The 20,358-nt window shown below is 40.3% G+C and overlaps 1 protein-coding gene across 4 annotated transcripts in view; it reads left to right on the top strand.

Annotated features, from left to right (window-relative positions):
- LOC306814457 (protein unc-13 homolog B-like) overlaps positions 1–20,358 on the top strand; it is a 198,532-nt gene that overhangs the window by 113,747 nt on the left and 64,427 nt on the right. For all 4 annotated transcript variants that reach the window (XM_079330523.1, XM_079330522.1, XM_079330521.1 and 1 more), the window contains 6 exons: positions 137–183; positions 4,428–4,506; positions 6,224–6,298; positions 6,932–7,151; positions 14,926–15,153; positions 15,450–15,591. In XM_079330523.1, coding sequence (XP_079186649.1) covers positions 137–183; positions 4,428–4,506; positions 6,224–6,298; positions 6,932–7,151; positions 14,926–15,153; positions 15,450–15,591 — 791 coding nt within the window. The remainder of the gene's footprint in view (positions 1–136; positions 184–4,427; positions 4,507–6,223; positions 6,299–6,931; positions 7,152–14,925; positions 15,154–15,449; positions 15,592–20,358) is intronic.

The following is a 20,358-nucleotide window of genomic DNA, read 5'->3' as shown; positions in this document are numbered from 1 at the left end:
TGAATGAGTTTCTGTATGCATTTGCCTGCATGCAGTGTGGTCTGTTACCCTTTCTGCAGGGCACAATACAAATACTTTTTCTGGTGTTTCTGGAAACTAATTTCATGTTGGTTTTTTTATTCTTCTCCCACTTCAGGGCCAAGATGAAGCTGATCCATCAAAACCACCCTGGCTCAAAGGAGGGTAAGTGGTATTTTGAGGTCTTTTATCCCTGTCTTTATAATTAGGGTGCACTTTAGAAGTCTGCAGTTCAGTCTAAGTAAAAAATAGCATGTTTTTGATGAAATAATCAAGTGACCAAACCTCACTAAAGGCCAGGTTGCTGCTGTATTTCAGTCTCTTCTTAAGCAGCTGGAGATGGGATGTGCAGTTTTTCCAGACCTGTGGTTAAGATCAAGGCATTAGTTGCAATGTATAATCTACAATGTGTTGGTGGCAAGTGCTTATGGCAGCAGTGTTAAATAATTGCAACTGGGTACCTCAGAGTGATCTGGATGAAATCCTTTCTCCTGGATCAGTCATTGGTGGCAGCAGGGAAAGAGTAGCTCTGAAAGAGTACTGTCTTTTGCTCTTAAAAGAAGAAAGGTTTGGGGAAGTTTTCTGTATTTGCAACGATTCCTTGTAGTAGAGAAAACTGCAGTAACTCTAAAAATTATTTCAGTTTGTATTTTTAAAGTATTTCTCATCATGCCTGTTTAGTACAGATGAGAGTGAGCAGGTCGTGCGTTCTCTCCACAGCACACTACTTGCAGCAAATGAAGCAGACAAATTCTGATTGTAATTTCAGCACGACACTCTGTGGTAATAGGTGCCAGCATGGCAGCATCCCTGGGATCCTCTGGCAGGGAAAAGACAGTGACACATTTTGCAGGTTATGTGCCTTGCACATGAGCAGGGTGATTTGATTTGGTGGTGGGGTCCCCATTAGGAGCTGTCAGTCAGCAGCAGCAAGATTTGTCCTGAAATCTCAGCCAGACGTTGGCTTGCTGCACGCTTAAGTTAATTTTCATACTACTGAAGGAAGCTTCCTTAATGAAACACGAAGTTATATTGGAGACTTCATTATATGACATTCTGCTTTTGGAGACATTGTTCTGTGGTATTTATATTCCCATGAAGTGTCACCTGCAGATGCCTGGAGCTGCCTAGCAACCCCCTGCTTTTCCCAAGGAACCTGAGGCTTAGTGAGGGGGCTGCTGGAGAATTGGCAATTTGCAGGAGCAGGAGGCAGTGATTTATTGTAACTGTAAACACCACCTTCTCCTGCTTTAGCAAGGAGACAATGCACACCAAATTATTTCCTAGCCTGAAAAGTGGATACACCTACAAGTCCTGAATTACTTAAACATGCGTTGTCAATTCAAGGCATTGTTTGCTCTAGTCTGTAATTTTTTTTCTTTTCAATGCAAGATTTAACTAAACAGTCTGGCTAATGTAGTTTTGACAAAAGTTTGTCATACTCATCCCATGCAAAGGTTTCCCAGAGGAGGTGATTGTGGATCATAAACCTTTAATTCCACCCTTAGCCACGTTTTGGCCTATTAGCCGCAAAGTATATTAAAGAATTTATGTTATTTTTTCAATGGAAAGATTAGAGTTGCGGTGCCCTTTGAAGAAAGTAGTCATCCTCTGTCATTGCAAACCACCTTGGCTTGCTTAGATTGTCAAGATTTAGTGGAAGCCTCAACTAATACAACTTGGATTAAAAGATGAATACATGCTTCAAGAAATTTTAATCTACAATATAATGCTACAGGCATTCCCTGCCTGTTATCATTGGCTTTGGAGATATCACTTAAAAAAAAAAAAGTACAATTGGTATTATGGATCAATCTCTGGGTGTAGTATCTCATATCTATATCTTCCATTTATTAGTGCAAATTATCTTATCATACAGAAATGCTATTCACTCCTCAATACAGCTCTCCATAATAATGCTATAAATATTACATCCACTGCAGAGGAGAGTTACCCTATTACATATAAAACTACACTGTGCATATTTGAGGCACTGTCAATTCTTCTGTCTGTACAAACACTAATTTTATTAAGTGACATAGTAGTTCTGCTTGAATAAAGGGACTGAGGTAGCTGAAAACACAACAATTTTGAAAATTAGGAGTTGCTGAATTTTTAAAATAGATATTAACAAGCTAAAAGCAGGTCATCTGGTGTGTAACTGTGTAGGTACTAGGACACCTCTTCAGTGACAAATACAAGCACCTTTTAAATACATTTGTCATCCTGGCTTACCACTGGTTCTCTCATAAACCTCAATCTATCAAAAGTACTTTGCAACAAACCAAGTTGTAACTAGATGTGTTTCTCAAGTGCAATAATTTATATAGGCTCATCTTGAATTTATAAAGCATGCAATTTTAATGTTCTTCTTCTTTCCTGGGAAATGTCAGAGTATCACAGTTTCCTTTCAATTATATTAGAAAAAAAAATTGAAATAATGTAGGAAAAAACTATTAGCAGGAGCATTAACTCTTGAGTTTTACTTGTGATCATTTTGTTGAATCTTTTTCAGGTTATGCACTCTTCCTTTCGATTTTATATATGCTTTTATAATTCAAGGGATTTACACCAATCCTTGACGCGGAGCTTATCTACCAATAAAACTGTGTTGTGGTTTAAGTAATCTTGGGATTTAATGCATCCTCTGGGTAGTCTACCCAGACATCTATTTTAACCCAAAACAATGTCACCAGTAATGAAAATGTTTTGTAAAGGCAGCAGACAAATGTGGCAATATAAACATATTTTGTACTTCTTGATGTAGGTGAGATTTTTCTGTAATAAGTCAGAAGGGATTTTTTTTGTATGACTTGGCCGAAAAGTTTTTCTGGAATTCCTTATTGGAAATTATTATAGCCTCTCACTGAGGATTTCCAGTGTTGGAAAACTGCACTGCTGGAAAACTGTGGAGCTGACACAACTCCTGCAGTTCCACATGACTGCTCACCTCCCCACCAGGCTTGTTCAGCCAGCAGCAGCTGTCAGCTCAGCCATGGCTTGGACACGTCACCCTCCTACGCCTCATCAAAAAAGTCAGTTTTACTCTAACAATTCTGTCACATGTTTCTGCAATAATGGACTGTTTTCCTCTTTGTCACAACCTCATGCTAGGCTGTGTTGTGACATCCTTGTCCATCCATAAGCTATAGTATAGGTTCTGTCATGCTGGATAGTTTTTGTTTGGGTTTTTTTTTTTGCCTTTGGCTGTATTTAAGGGGGCTTGAGTATGCCCTGCTCTCTAATGGCTACAGGCTGCCTCTTGTCATTTATCAACCTTACAATTTGCATGGCATGTGCAAATTTATAATGGCAGTTTGATTTCCTATATTATTTTGAAAGGTAGTTTTTTATGGCTGTAAAAACTGTTTGTCCCATACTCCTTTTTCTTGTAATTTTCCTGCAGAGCATTTTGACTGATTATATTGTACCAAATCAACAAAATAACTAGGCTGAAATTGTCAGCCAGATTGTCACACCAATACCAGAACATGTAAGCCAGAGTGGCAGGGAGTGAAGACAAATGGCTAAAGATAGAGAGGCAGAGGGTTCCTTTGCAGCCTCTGTAATCAAGAAGACCTCAGGAATAATATTCTTCATGTCAGCAAGGCCTGAGAGCAGAGTGGAGATGAGGAGGGTGAGACAGACATTGAGAGGTGCTGCAGGTTTTTCCTGCTGGGCTCGGTGTTCATTGCAGGGAGGAAGGCACAGCAGAGAGATGTGTGCTCAGTTTCCAGCTTTAGGGAAAAGCACTATCTAAAGTCCTTAGAGATGGATGCATTTACTGGGGGTCTTTAATCTGGGTTAGTAGACCATCTTCAAGTACAGGATTACATCCATGTGGTATAACCAGTAAGTGGCAGGATCCAGGTACAATTATCCAGGCTGGTCTTGTCTGGAGGGAAGTAGGTTAGAGTGTTTTATTTCATCAGGCCCTGGCTGTTGCTGGGGGAATCACCCTTTTGCTCCTTTACCACTTCTGCCAGCAAATGCCATCTCTTGTGTGTACAGGTCTGCATGCCTTGAAATGCTGAGCACCATGAATGGCCTCTTTTATAGAAATAAAAATAATATATTTTCTTCTCCAGTGTCAGGTTTTTCCTAATAATTAGATGGACCTTAAGGGCCAATATTAAGTGTGTACTACACTAGAATCTGAAGAAGGGTAGCAGCATCCAGCCCCTGTGCTGATTGTCTTCTACATGCTCCTTCCTAATCACCAACACCAGGCAGGAACATCTGGATTGTTGTGTCTGAAGATAAACACTTAATCGTTTTTAGCATTAACTTTACACTTTCTTAAGTATAATCTTCTGGCTGCTTTTCTTCCTCCAGTAAAGCATCCCCCTCTTCTCCCCTCCCAACCCTAAATTAATTAGGTTATTTTTTCCTTCCTCCTGAATTTCCAGGCCTGCAGGTGGTCTCTATGGCATTGATAGCATGCCTGATCTGCGCAAAAAAAAGCCAATTCCACTTGTCAGTGATCTGGTAAGAGATTTGTTTGTTTCTCTTCTGTCACACAGCATTTACCCAGCTGGCTTTACTTTCTTGATATATGGGTACATTCATTGTCACTTCAAGAAGCTCAAGCATTTTGTTAAATTAATTTTCATGCTAAAGGGTTAGGAGTACTGCTTGAAAAATCTCAGTGAGAAGCTATGGTTTTGTAGACAATTTCATTCATTTGACAGAATCAGGGTATTTTTCATGTTCTTTATCCTTTTTATTTTACACAATATATTTGATTGTTTTTAGACCTGCATAATTTTAAAATGTTTTGCTAAATATCACATACCTTAGGGAAAGTTCTAATGTCCATGTGAGGTTTGGCAGCTTACCAAAAGGCTGGAATTTTAGAGGATAGATAAACGAGCATATGTGCTTGGATTTTTAAAAGCTATATGCAATATTGCCAGTAGACTTCTGCACTGAGGAAGCATGAGAATCAAGTGAGTAATGAGGACAACTTTCATATGCTTGTATGATATGGTGAAATAAGGCTTCTGCAGGACAAATGGTTTTCTGTTGGCTGTATTCAGTACACGTAGCGATTTCATACTTGAGAGAAATGCTGTAACAGCTGAAAGACCAAAGTTTCTATATCCTGTAATTCATGTGAAAAAATGCATACAATTTTGTCTGCCAGTTTATGCATGGGCAGCTTGGTATGTGTCTAGCTAACTGCTTTGTATCTTAAATCTTTGCAACAATGGCATTAACTTGTGTTACTTCCCTTGAATGCATTCATTCTCTCTCTTCACAGGCCATGGTAAGTGGAGGTGAAGACTATCCATCAAGTTTTCACCAGAAAAAAAATCCCCTTACTTTATGTTTTTCCCTCTCTACTTCTTTGCTTTTTGTTTTGTACCTGCAGTATTGCAGTGAATGCGTATCCAGCACTCTGTCCTGCTCCATCACTGTTGGAATGAACTTTTTCAATTTCTCTTGAAACAATAAAGCAGAACACAAATGGTACAAAGCTGATAGAGTTGAATGATTTCAGAGCAAATGCTGCTATCTTTAAATATCCTCTGTTTCATGTTACTGAAGTGGCTGCAGAAATCCCTTTTATGCCACTGTGAGGTGCTGCAAAGACAATGCCCTGTGCTGTCCACAGCTGCACAGCAGTGTTGCCATTATGTGAAAGGAAGTTCTTTGAGTGTTAAATGCAGTTCATTGTGTTCAGTGATGGCTGATGAATGTGATACACCATCACATTCAAACCTCTGCTCCCAACTCACTCCCCTTTCTTTTATCCTTGTTACTTGCAACCTCTTTACTGTCACATTTTGGGATACTTTATGTTTTGTAAAGCTGATGAAATAATCTCCTTTTGGATGAATGAAGTTAGATCTAGAAAAGTGAGTCTGTTGTGACCTCAGACATGAGAAGAGCTACTGTTGCTACCAGAATGCAAAAGTGAAGATGCAAACCCAGGTTTCATTGGCAATTCTTTCGGAGAAACAAATAGAAATATACCAGAATGAGACTGATTATGGACAGATGGAAACAATTTGGAGACCTTTCAGAGTATATGTTTGACTCCTCTGAGATGTGAACACTCTTTTAAGCAGCCTACTTAAATGCAGTAGATTGCTGTTTTGGTGTCTGGCATGAGAGAGTCCCCTTGCTCACATCTCTGGACATTTAATGCCATTGCACTTGTAAGTGTTGGTGGTGAATAACAAACTTTCTTCCTCCCTAGTCACTGGTTCAGTCCCGAAAAGCTGGAATTACCTCAGCAATGGCTACTAGAACATCTCTCAAAGATGAAGAGCTGGTAAGTGGGAGGGTTACTTGACTTCTCTTAGTTCTTAGTAAGAAAATTAAAAGGATTTGGCTCTCTGAGATTCAGAGCCAGCTTCACAGATGTCTAAAAATATAGATGCAAAGATTACTGTATCATTTGTTTAAAGAAACTAAATACGTAAAAATAACATTTAATGTATCAATGCAATCCTGACAAATGTAGAAACCCAGAATCACAGAATATGCTGAATTGGAAAGGCACCCATCAGGATCATTGAATTCAACTCCTGGTCCTGCATAGAACACCCCAAGAGACATCATCTGCCTTGATGGTGTTGTCCATACACTTCCTGATCTCAGTAATCCTACCATTTCCTTCTATGCTATCTACCAGAAGGCACAGTGTGTGGAGCTTGCTTTATTCAAGATATTTCCCATCCACAAACATTAATCTTCCAATTTTTTTAGTGCTGGGGGAGACATTTTTGGAAGGTGGAAGGGTGTCCTTTGACACTGCATGTAAAAATTTGATGCATTTTTGCACCTCAGGTGTGCAGCTTTATTGCGCTGGTCGTGCCTTTTCCTGTAAAACTCTCGTGTTAACCACCAAAAGTGGGCTCAGTCACTTCCTGGATATTCATTTACATGTGCTCTTGCCTTTCAGAAATCCCATGTCTATAAGAAGACCTTGCAAGCCTTAATTTACCCCATCTCTTGTACAACCCCACACAACTTTGAAGTGTGGACAGCCACAACTCCCACCTACTGCTACGAGTGCGAGGGGCTGCTGTGGGGCATCGCGCGGCAGGGGATGCGCTGCGGCGAGTGCGGGGTCAAGTGCCACGAGAAGTGCCAAGACTTGCTCAATGCTGACTGCCTGCAGAGTGAGTAGGGGCCACTGGAGAGTGGCTGCTCCAGAAACAGTTTCCACAACCTTCCTAAATGTACTGCTGGTGTGTCAGGGATCAGTGAAGCTGCAGTGTTTGTGTGTTTTTTGAGAAGGTGCCATTGGGCTAAGCCTACCTCCTCAGGCACAGACAGCTCCACTGGTGCTGAAGAACTTTGCAGCATTGTGCACGATGTCCTTTAAAAGAACTTTTCATTCTCTATTCTTTCACATCTGTTTGTTGTTTTTGGTTGACTTTTTGTTTGTTGGTTTAGTTTTTTGTTTTGCTCGCCCTCCTTGTGTCAGCTCAAGTTGTGTATTTGCTAGCATATCCTGCACTGAAGTGTGGGTTGGATGAATGGGGTATGAGGCTGAATATTCTGATGTTTGTTCTGTCCCCCCGCTATGGTATTGCAGTTGGGTTGCTTGTTTCATCTAGTCAGTCTGTGCCACTGTTATAAGCCTTTTAGAACAACTCTGGGTTCCTGCTCAGGATACAGAGTCCCAGGAGTTAGCCTGGATTATCTGTACCAACACCAATGGGAAGGCATTTTGTCTTTTCAACAATAGGCCTGCCTGGCTGAACCACTCTAGAGACTTGGAGCAGATATGGTGAGTCAGATACAAAGGTGTTGTTTGAGGATATGGGCAGTATTTCATCTTTCTACTACCATTTCTGATTATTTTGTTGGTGTAAAAAACTAAGTCATCCCTTCAAGGAACTATAACTTTTCAGAATAAATGACACCTTATACGAACAATGGAGAAGTTTAAAAGGAATTTAGTTAAAGGGGAAAAAAGAGAAAAAAAAATTAATTTAGGCATCTGCCTTGGTCCAATTGTTTTTATTTGCTTGAAATCCCATTTCTTAATTCAGTGTCAAATTTATATTCCTGCTTGAGAGCAAAATATCTCAGTCTAAATAGAATAGAAATTTCTTCCATGTTTTTTAAGTGTTGAGTAAGAAGGTGTGGCTCTTTCTGTTCCCTCTTACTTTTCTTGTCATTGTAGCCTGATGGACTAATTCTAAGGAATCAGAAAAGTTTGTGAAGTGTGAAGGGACTTATTACAAATTCCTGTCAGCAATTCTAGGAATATAAAAAGTCATATCTTTTATCTACCTTTGGCTGTAGTTTGGGAAAGCTGAGCTAAGTGATTCAGGAAGGGAAACCAGTGGATCATAGGTAATTTGTTTTTTCTTAAGACTCTTCTTAACAGTCCAAATGGATATTGTTTATTCTTGTATTTTTCATGTGTGCAGAGTCTTAGATTTGTCATAGTTAGGTTTAGGGCTATTTGCAATGGCTTTTTTGTAAGACACATGATCCTGGCCAAACACCTCTGTTCCCCAGCTGCTTAGTGGTTCCAGATTTGTCTTTGAGGGTTGGGAAGTGAGTTTATAGCATTTGAACTGTTGCATCATTGGCACTTTGGCTTTGTTGAGACCTTTCTGTGAATAAGCAAAGAGCTGTGGTGTTGCATTTGGTCCAGGAGAATGTAGTGTGGTCATAGCCCAGTTTTCTGTCACAGTCTGATTGATGCACAGGATCAGTTTCTGAAAATAACCTTTTTACTTCTGGAGTTCACCAGAACTCTCTGCTCACTGGTAATTTTCAGTCTTTGGGGTGAAAAGCTCAGAGCATCCAGGCTTGATTCAGAAGCCATGATGCTGTAATGTTGCAAGGGAGTTGTGATATCTCAGAAAGGGAGAAATCTCTGGAGAAGTGAGGAGGATTAGGTTTGCACCAGCAGTGGAGATGAAACAGGCACAAAGCTGTTGTACAGAGCAGTGGTCCTGAAGTTGAAAACAACAGAGAAATACCTCTGTATTAAAGAAATAGCTAATGACTAAGTGGGAGTATGTTGCTGCAGAAGAGGTTTGTGGCTATTCATGTTCAGGAAGGGAGGATTCATAAGGAGGAGAAACATGAAGATGGGAGTGGGTACTGGAGAGGGTTCAGTAGTAATGGGAGAAATATGAAAATGTCTTGAGAAAGGATGTTGCAAGATTGTTAATCTTTCAAAAGAGAGGCTTGTCAGTCTGTGACAGGAGGGCAGGAATCATGCTGTTTCAGCAAAGAAAAAAAAATAGCTACACTAGGTCTGTCCTAATACAATGTTTCTAAAGGGATGTTGTGGAGCCCAGGGCAGAGGTGTAGGACATCTGCATGCAGTGTACCTGCTACATCTCCAGCTTGCTCTTACAGTTTACTGATATCCATGTCCTAGGGCAGTAGATACTGTTTCATAGCTGGGAGCGGTGGCTCTGTGAATTGGTTTAGTCCTTGTTTATGCTTTCACCATGTTGGGGAAGAGGGAGATAAACCACAGGGAGAAAGATGATCTTTTTAAGGTTATTGTTTACAAAAGAGAAAAAAGGCTGAATTTACTGTGAGAAAAATAAAGGTAGAAGTAGAAGAGAATTTAAGTGATTCAGACTCTCCGAGAACAGGGTGTCTCTGCAGCTGAGACTCTGAAGAGTAACCATGGGGGAAAGTTTTCTGGTCTCTAGTTATAATTACATAATCTTAGCAGTGGGCTGTGGGATGTGATGATGGCAATACTGTGTGTTTTTCCATAGAAAGAAGAAACAACTGAAAATTACTTTTCATATATGGCAAAGCATTAAGTATGAACTTGTTACTTTATTCAGGGTGTTGCAGATGTTTTCACATTTTCTTTCAAAGTGTAAACTCGTGCTACTTCATCACACAGAGTTACAGAAACAGAGGAAACAACTGACAGTACAACAGGCTTAAAATGTGTGAAGCGTGTAGAAAGGTAAAAGCCAACCAAACAAAAATTTTATTTACTGAGTTACTTGTAAGGTGTCCAGGAAGAGAGACTGTGAGCAGTCTTCAGGGGTACCCCCTGTGAATGTGGAAGATGTCATTAGCTGGAGTAAGATGTAGAGATGGTAATGGAGATGATAATGGAGATGGTAATGGTGTGATGAAAAGGTAGAAAAGACAGAAGAGAGGGGTGGGAGTTGGAGAAGGGGATTGAGTGTCCCCCTGGAATGGGTAAACAACTGTTATCAATACTAGAAATGTATTAGAAGGCAATTTCAGGCAACTGTGTTCTTTGCTTCGGTGTGTTCATGCTAAATTTCTTCTAACTGGAACCAAACAAACCAGAAGAAAATGGAGGAGTTAAATTTCTTTTTATTTGTATGTTTGAAGAACATAGTCTGTGCTTGAGGAATGAGAAACAGGGTGTCTGGGTGACAAGCAACAGTTTAGAGATCCCATAAATTCAAGACTGAACTTTCTTGTATATTGAACTCAGGAGGGATTTTTTCCTAACAGAAGCTTTATTGTTGCTGTCGGCAAAAAGCCCAAAACATTCTCAGGACATATCTTCACTTATGTCTATTTAGGGCTTCCAGAAAATGCAACAGTGGAGTAAAATGAATTTTCAGACTGGTAGCAAATACAATTCTATTGATTATACCTTGATGCCTCAGGATATATATTCACTTCAATCTGTGTAAGTCTTCCAGAAAATGTTGCACTGGAGTCAAATGTTCAGGCTGGTCACAAATACTTTTCCATTGTTTATGCCTTAAAATTTTGGGTAGACACCTGGGGCTTTATTCCTTAGATTTAGAATGTGCTGTTTATCCATTTTCCACCCTTCATACCTTTCTGGGGGAAATAATTCTCCAAGTCTTTTAGAATTAAGTTTGGTTGTCTCTTCTGAGGGTATTTTTCTTTATGTCTATGTTTTGAAGAAACTTACTATCTGATACACTCAACAAATTTATCATCAGTGTGGGACTGCACTGGTGTAAGGTTCAGCAATGCTTTGTTGCAATTTTAATCCAAACCCATTTCCAGACTGCTTTAGCAGGGCTATTCCATGAATTGGTGGTGCCTGAAGTGCAATAACCTGGAATCAGTTGTAGCATGTGTACTGCAGCCTCCTGGTTTGTAGTTTTGTAGGTACTTAGGAGTTATTATTCTGATGATAGGGCACTTAACTTTTTATCATAAGCTCATAAATACCTGCTCAAGGGACAGTGCTCTCTTTGTAGCTGTCTGCTATTCTTGAAAGTAGTAGAAATCTTTGCTGAATACCTTTCTTTTCTTACTTGACTGAGAGTGGATATAGGGATGTTCTTAACATCCCGATGGCACATAAAGCTTTTGGAAACTGAGTTTTTATCTCTTGCCTTGAGCATTGGTGTAGTAGTGACTGAATTACAGTGGGTTGGGCAATTCTCGTGTCAGAGAAGGAGTAAATTTGGAGCTGGATGTGTAGGAGACCAAGGAACAAATGCAGGGAAGTTATTACCAAGGGGGTGGAAAGGAAGGACACTGTGTGATCAAGAGCCTGGTAAGAGGCCCTTCAGAGGCACAGTTCAGGGCTAGCTTTTTTGCTCGATGCATTTTGACTCAGGATTGTGAGGCAGGTGTGATTGTTGCTTTTTGGATGAGAAACTTGTGTGTTTTGTACTCTGAGTTCAGAGGCTGCAGTTCTGAGACCAAGTCAGTGAGGGGAGGGTTAATCAGACCAATTAGGACGTGTGCTAATCATCTTGGCTTCTGAGTTGAATGATGGTTAGACACCATAATGATGAACAGTTGTTTGCTCCCAGAGTCCTGTGTAGGAAAATATTTGCACAGAAGGAAGAAGGATACCTTTATTTGAAACTTGAATATCTATTTTAAGTTTCAGGAATATATAATTTCTAAGCATTATCCGCCTACTGAACAGCTGCCTTCTATCCTGACTGTGCTGCTGTCATAAATTCTTCTTAAAGCATAGAATAACAGCACTGGTAGTTTACTAATAGCTGTATCAATACAATTCCCAATATAGATATATTTGCTTTCTGTTTCCAGTCATAAATTGAATAATAATTCAGTCCTAGAGAGGAAGAAGGAAAGCCTAGAACCTGTACGCATTACTTTTATATTCCAATCCCTTTCTGTTGCCATTCACAGGATTTTAAAAGCTCATCCACTGACAAAAAACCTCTTTGCTGATTAAAGAAACAAAATCCCAATCCAAGAGCAGAAAAAGCACCCTCTGCCATTCAGTACAGTGACATATTTTGCATCTGAAATATACACACATCATTGTTAATTAGCCTCCTGGTGGTTGGTGTAGAAGCCCTCTTGGTTTTGTACCAAGAAGCAGGTGACAGAATTAGGAAAGTGTGTATTGTTGAGACAGCAGAACAGACATTGTCTGTTGTTAGTCTGTATTGTTAAATAAGGTGTGTGTCTGATTCAGGCTTTTGCCCTCCAGTTCAGGCACAGTCTCTGCAGGCAGAGAGAGATCTTTTCCAGGGAAGGAATAATGGAACTGCCTGGGCAAACTATCTAGGCAGAGTGGGGAAGCAGTGTGGATGGAGTTGGGGGGCTTCCTCTGGAGTCACAAGGCAGGAGGAGACTCGAGGGTTGTAGGGGTCTGTGTGTCATGGCTTGAACATCCTGCAACCCTGGGTGCCCTGGACTGCTGCTCTGCTTCCAGAGGGATAAGTCCACTGTGCAAAGTCTCTGGAGATTGTGGGAATGTTAAACATATTTTTAATTAGAATTCCTCCATTTGTCCAAATTTGCATTTTAAAGTCTCGTTTGATGGTCCTGCAATGCTTGCATTAAGGAAAGTTTTAATTTGGTTCTTAATTTCCTTGAAGTCAGAAAGGTCAGGGCAGAGTTGATTTATTTGGATGATGACAGATCTCAGAATTCCAGCTAGGGAAGGCAAATTGTTCAGTTTGGCCTTTCTCAATTTCCCAGTAATTTTCTGTAGTTCTGCATATATGGCATAGAGTCCGTCTCCATCCTCAGGAGACCTAGTTCTGTTAAAGCTGAATAGCACTTCTTATCTGAAGTTCAAAGCATAGCCCCTGGTATCATTTCAGTTTCATATTCCTTTAATAAATGCTAGGTGCATCACCGGTGAGTAGAAACAGCGGGGACTGTGTAATTAATTCCAGTATTTTTGATTTCATTTCATCTTAAGCCAACAACAGGAAACTCTGGGGCATGTACTTTTTATTGTACTAAATGAAATGCTGAACATCAAGCCTCTAGCAAGAAAAATGAAAAAGTACTCAGGTAATGTAAAATTATAGCTTCTTTCACACCCAGGTCCTTAATAACATGCTTTGGTATACAGTGTCCTTAATGAACTTCTGACACTTTGTTGGTTACAGTCTATTGCAAACTGGTTTTATTCTGTTTGTTTGTGTGCTGCTGGGCTCCTGTGTGTGTATGTGTTGATAGGACATTTTTTATATTTAGTCACTACTTGTTGAAGCAGTTTCTTATGCAAAACTGTAGTTCCCTATAGCAAGGGTACTTCAGATATCATATTTGCCCACTTCTGGAAGAAAACAGTTCCATGTGTCTTGGTGATTGATGACCGCCTTTGCGCACACCTTGCACCTGCTTTGATACGTATTTTTGAGGTAATTTAATATTTGGTGAATACCTGAATGGGGGCATTTTTCCTAGGACTAAGCTTACTTTAATTAAACTATCCTGGAGAAGAAAAACAAACAGAAGTATATTGCATTAAACAGAAAGGGTATGATTGAATGTGTTCACAGGACTTTTGTGGTGGTTTAGCTTAATCTGACTTAAGATCATAATTTGAAATTGCTGCAGACAGTGTACAGAGAGACTGTGTGCAATCCTGAGTTCTACTTTCATTTCACACCTGAGTTATCTGCCCTGTTAGCTCACATTGGTGCTTTTATTGATTTATGTCTCACATCTGACGCAGTAGTCAGTTTCTAAATTTTGACAGTAATAATGACTGTCAGAATTGAGTAGGAAGTATTTGGTGGTGGGAGTGGTCTTATCTCATAATTATATGAACTTTGAATTTTTTTAAGAAGTATGCAAGCAGCCAGAGGTTTTTGTTTTATCAGATGGAGCTGACTGCCTCTGCAATTATAGACTATGTGCCTGGCACTTGTGTTTCCAGCTGCTGGACACTGTGGTAGCACTGCATGCTTATAATAGCACAAATTTTGAGCTATTGAGTTTGTTTTGTTATATGGATTTGTTATAGTTAATATACCTGTGCAGTCCTAGAAAGTGATTATTTGAGTTGTCTCTGTGTGAACTGATAAAATAGAATGGCATCCAGAGAGGCACTCCGTGTTTCTGCAGCTTGATGACTGATCCAAGCAGGATGACTCCAGGCAGAAGGAGACATAGGTTTGCAGTGATTCTGAGCTCAGCAGGGGGCTTTGTGATACACATGGGTAGAAAATGCCGACAAATGCAGGCCTCTGAAGGGCCTCTTACCAGGCTCTTGATCACGTCATGTCCTTCCTTTCCACCCCCTTGGTAATAACTTCTCTGCAGTTTGGACCCATCTAAACTTCTGTGATGCTGCAGTGCACCACTGAGGCAAGTTCTTTGGTACTGTTTGTAATGGAGGTCCTATGTTCCTCTTCTTAGCACTTGCCTAAGCAAGGATTTATTTATTCATAGCAAGGTGATGAGAGCAGAGGCCATGCTGATGCCTACTGGTAGTTTAAGGACCTCATTACTGGGTGTTTCTCAGCTGTAAGGATATTAAATCAACCTCTTGTTAGGAGGGCATTCTGATCCCAGATTGACTACCCTGTCTGTCTCCAAATGGTCCAAGTTCTCTGTGTGTTGGAGCAGGGGGGACAGAGTGTAAACATCAGTATCATCATGTGAAGAATAACTTGCAGCTTTGATCCCTCTGTCCAGATTCAGTGCGACATCATTCTGTGTATGTTTGTTCCTGATGGGCATTGTGTATTTTCTGGTGCACAGGAGCAGCAGAGAAGAGCTCCAAGCATGGAGCTGAAGACCGGACCCAGAATTTCATCATGGCCATGAAGGATCGCATGAAGATCCGGGAGCGGAACAAGCCTGAGATCTTTGACTTGATCAGAGATGTGTTTTGTGAGAGCAAAATGACACATGCTCAGCAGATGAAGACAGTGAAACAGAGTGTGCTTGATGGTACCTCAAAATGGTCAGCAAAGATCACGATCACTGGTGAGTGGGAGAGTCACGGGTTCTCTTGATCTTGCTTGGAGCCTCAAGTTGGTGTGAAATGAGGACAGAGGGGAAGGGCTTTTCTGCCTCTGTCTTTCTGCTGAGTGGACATACAGCTAGCAGGTGCAGATAGTCCTGTTGCAGGCACTGCAGTGCACCATGAGCTGAGGCTCATCAGAAATGTTCTCATGAGGGATATTCCTGTTTCTCTGGCCATTATGAGCTGCTGCTTCATGTGGTGGTCAGACACGTTGTCTTGTTGCAGGGTGGTGGTAACCCTTCTCTTTTCCTTTCAGTGGTGTGTGCTCAGGGTCTGCAGGCCAAAGACAAGACGGGGTCCAGTGATCCATACGTAACTGTTCAAGTGGGTAAAACAAAGAAGAGGACAAAAACAATCTTTGGGAATCTGAACCCTGTATGGGAAGAGAAGTTTTACTTGTAAGTGCTCTGACAGGGACTCTCAGCTCCATGACACCTGTTTGTATGATCTGTGCTTTGACATTCCTGTCTTCTCTCTCAGTATGCATTCCCACATCACCTGTAATCTGGGATTGTTATATTTTTGCTCAGCATTGTGTGTGTGTGGAGGGTTGACATCTTTAACAATGTAGGTAGTGCACACCTATTTATCCCATCTGTCTTCCTTGTGTATATGCAAATTGTCTGCTTTATGAACATTTCTATACTGATATTCCTAGAGAATGCGAAAGAGAAAGAAAAATATTTAAATCAGCAGCTATTTTTCCTGGCTAAAAAAATTCCTTGTAACATGAGAGTAAAATTTGTGTAAAAGACTAAGGAAACTTCTGTGACCTATTTCTGGCATCTGCTACTGTTGTTTGGCAACTAAATTTAAAGGCAATTAGTTTTCAGTTGTCTGTGATGCCAGAAGCCTCTTCTTTCAGTTTTGGAACATTGATGTAACAGTAACTCAAAGGAGTTATTGTTGTGAGAGACCTACAAGATGACCAGTGTATTGAGATCTGAATTGAATGCGAAGACTGGAGACACAATTCTTATGATAACAGCTACATTCAAAATGTGTTGTTCCATCCTGCTTTTATTGAATAAATAATCAATACCCTCAATTTGTCATTGAAGATGTTATAAACCAGAATGGAGATGTGAAATGCAACAACTGCTTTCTGAAGATTCTGGATGATCTCATTCAAGATCAACAATCTTTATTTCTTTTAATATGGAAGGTCTTCCATTGTACTATCTCTCTCCTTCCTTTCTTTTCCTCCCTGTTATTTCCTAAACTGCTTGGGGGGGGAGCTCTCTCTGCAAAGTGTGATTTGTTTGCGTTTTTAAAATCAGTTTCATATCAATCCAGCTTTTATTTTTACAATGTACAGTAGAAACAAAATTATTTTTAAGCTGTTTTGAGCTACTCATTAACGTCAGAAAAATCCTACTGCTATTTTGAGTGAGTAAGCCCGTGGCTTTATTCTTAGTTTAATCCAAGGTAACATATCTGCTTGGTGAGTAGTAAGAATGCTTAGGTGCCATTTGGATAACTGTAGTCACAATAGCAGCAAGTCTGTGTGGGAGCCTTAAGGACCTTGATTTACCATGCCAAGCAGTTACCATGGTGTTTGCAGTGTGCTCCCTTCTAATTTTAGGAGCTTCAGCAAATACTCTGTTTAAAGATAGATAGCAGAGTGTGATAAATGCCACTGTTTTAACAGGGACACTGTTTAGACTTAATCGCCATGTCTGTGATTCAGCAGATAACATGCTCTTGGGCATTTGAGTTGATGTGACTTTCTGTCTTTCTTATGGTGGTTGCCTTCCTTGCCTTGGAACAGCATGAGGAGGTGAAGGGAACAAGCACAGTGTCCACACTGATGGCTGGAGACCATTCAGAACTGCAATCAGTGTGTTGTTTCATTAGTAGGAGTCAAAGCTCACCTTCTGCTGGATGAGGAGTAATTTAGAAGTGTGTGCAGCTCTGGTTTTCTGCACACTCATGTTTCTATTTTGCATTTATGGATCTTTTTGCAGCTTACAGCTCTTGAAGTTCTAAAATATTCTAACCCATAATCAAATGGAAATTTAAATCAACACATTCAGGCCCAAAATACCCATTACATACCGGGCATTTTTAGAAGAGATTGTCAGGTCAATCAAGAGATTGTCAGATTTTTTAAAGGATTGGATGGGGAGGTGTCTTTGATTCTTAGAATGAGGCTAATTTCTTGTAGTTAGAGAAAGGTGTGCTGGTAGTTACTGAAAGCCTTACAGTAGACATATGAAAGCTTTGGTGCTCAAAAGGGTTAAACAGTTCAAAAGGAGCAAGGTGTCTAAGTAGAGAGGTCAGGTCAGTTGCTAATGTGTGTGTCAGCAGTGCTGGTTTGGTGGACTTGTTTGTAGCTGATGTTCAGTTGGTGCCTAGTGCCTTCCATATGATCACAATTCCAGTGTGTTTTCAAAGGTTGAATGTAAAGCCAGACATCTGTGTGCATCAGTCATTAGAATTATAACACTGATATAACCATGGCACGAAAGAAAGCACACATTGTACAGATGAGTGATACAATTCTTTCTACAAGCTCAGTAAAGTTTATTAAAAGCAACTTAAATACGTTTGAAAATTTTTATGTCTCTGGTAGCCTGTTTTAAATAGGAGGGGGGTTGTGCTTATTTACAGTGATAGAAAAGTATATAAACTTAAATTTCTCTCCCTAAAAATGGCTTTGTAAATTTTCTATATGATAAAAAGCTATGTGGTAGGTTTGACCCAATTGTAAAGTCTAGATTTAGAATCAACTTTTAGGAAAGGTAAGGTTGAAAATGCTTTGGGTTTCCATTATAAGTGCTTTTCAGGTCATTACTAGCCTGTGTAAGTGTAGGCATCTGCTTAGCTTAATCACCAGTTCTTGCAGTGTATTCATGTTGCCTGAGCAAGAGATTTGCAGGCTGTTTCTTTCTGAAAATTTTCTCTTTGTATATTTACATCTATAGCTTTAGGAAATAGGTTGTTATGAAGAGATTTTTTTATATTTCATCAGCATTTGAAGACCTTTGAAAACACAATGTGTTGATTTTTCTGCTCTGTTCAAAGTGTTGCAGGCTTGATGCAGTCTCTGCATATGTGGTGCTTGGCAGCAGGAACTGGGGAACTCCAGCCACTGAGGCAGGACAGTGTTCTGTGAACATGCACTAAAGGAAATCCTGCTTCCCTTGGGTTTACATCCCCTTGCCTCCTGCAGTAAATCCCAGTTTCTTTCCTCTAGTTGTGATGAGCAGGCTTACAGATGTCCTCCTCCACTTGCTGTGTACTTTTATTCCCTGTGCCCTCAGCTCTTTCCTTGCCCTTAGCTCTGTGTGGACAGAAGGCAGCGTGTGTCCTGCCTGCAGCTGGGTTCCAAGTTGTCTGTAGTGGCTGGTACATGGGAGCCAGCTGGATGCAGGCTTTCCAGGGACAGCAGCTGGTGTGGGTTTCTCTTCTCCATCTAGCTGTCGTTTTTTCACAAAACCTGCTGGTTCTTTCATAACAAGTCTGCATAACTCTTGTTTCCTTATGAAGCAGACCAGTAATATTAGAAGGAAGCTATTTTTGCCATTTTCAGTACAATTAGAGCAAGACAGTAATTCCCCATTTAGACATGTTTTCAACTGTCAGTGGAAATTACAGGATTCACAGAATCTTTTTTTTATGTGAAGGTTGAAGCTGAGCATGCATTTGCATGGGTTACAATAGCAGACAGTGCTTAGGAGATAAACCTGACCATAGGGCAATTTCAGTTTTAGAGGGAGAGCTCTGGGGTTGTTTGGAGGCTGCTTGTCCATACCTTTTGTTCAGGGAGTGCCATAGTCTTTAAAGACTGTGAACACTAAATGTTACTTTACTGTTCTTCCTGGCGTAGGTACAAAATTACTTGTTCATTTTACAGTAATATCCCCTTGAAGTTGTATGATCTGAGTACAGCTGTGTCTGAAGCTTGAATGGTGGGTGTGAAGTCATTGCCTGGAACAGATTACATTGTCACTGAACAGGTTGCAGGAGGCATGTTTATTCTTTCTCACTGCAGAAGAATAACTGAGTTAAAATGAATACAGGGCCTTGTGCTAGTAGACAGTCAGTATTTTATTGGGACCTGCAGAGCCCACATAATGTACATATCTGTTAATCCTTTAGGATGGTGCTCAACTAACCACTGGCTAGTTACCCAAAGGCTTCTGTTTGGTTAAGCAGTTTTCCTTTTAGCTGCTGAGTGTGTTGTCAGGCTCAACATCTTTCAGTTATCTCTGTGATTCTGTGTGCTGTTCCAGAGCTGAATTTTAGACTTCTCTTCTGAGATCACTGTTTATAACCATTGTAGCTCTCCCCCCTCAGAGTCCCTTTGCTCTGTGACAGGGGCCATCCAATTTGTCTTGATTTCTTTGATCTCCCAGGTACTGCAGATACTAAAATTGGCACTCTGGTAAAATCTCACTTGTTTCTCTACTCAGTTACCAATGTGAGACTTAAATCTGAATGCAGACCTGATGCCTTGTGGCAAGCACCAGTTGGAAAGCTGAGTTAATGTAGTTAGTGATGTAAAATGCAGAATCACTTTATCTGCTCTTTGTAGTTAGAACAGCTGCACCATTAATTTGTCAGTTGGTGTTGTAACATTGGGTAACAGCAAATGATTGCACTTGTTCTCCTAAGAAAAGAGTTTCATGCTAGTAAGAAGTGAAATCTCCTCTTTGTTCTTAGACAGCAACAGCAGACTCTGAGGGCATATTATTGTGCTGTCAAGCTTAACTTATAAAGTACTGAGTATTTTCCTTCGTTCTCTTTCCACTGTGATTTTGCCTTCGGTGTTTTCTCCACTGTCCTTTTTTCTTCCTAAAAGAGGAGTCTTGTCATCATTTAAAAATGAGCCTCTTCTGAGAAGTTTTTTGCCTCCCATTCCCACTGCAGTTGGCCACAACTGAGCTGACAATTGGACCCTGCAATGTTTTGACACTTCATTTGAACCACATTGAAATCCTCCAGCTTTTTCAGCTGCACCATTTCCCCAAACAACTTTTTTTCTGATCCTCTGTATGTTTGTTGGTCTTTCTCATACTGGTTGCTACAACTACTCCTTCCTTTCTAATTTTCCACAAAATCACTTCTTTTTCTTAGGCTTTGCTCCACAGAAGCAGAACTGTATTCCTCATATGATCACAGGTCCTAAATTCTCCTTTGCATTTTTCTGCCTCTTGTAC

Source organism: Erithacus rubecula (assembly GCF_903797595.1).
Source record: "Erithacus rubecula genome assembly, chromosome: Z".
NCBI lineage: Eukaryota > Metazoa > Chordata > Aves > Passeriformes > Muscicapidae > Erithacus > Erithacus rubecula.
Note: the sequence above shows the minus strand (reverse complement) of the source record. Positions and strands in the feature narration are given on the sequence as shown.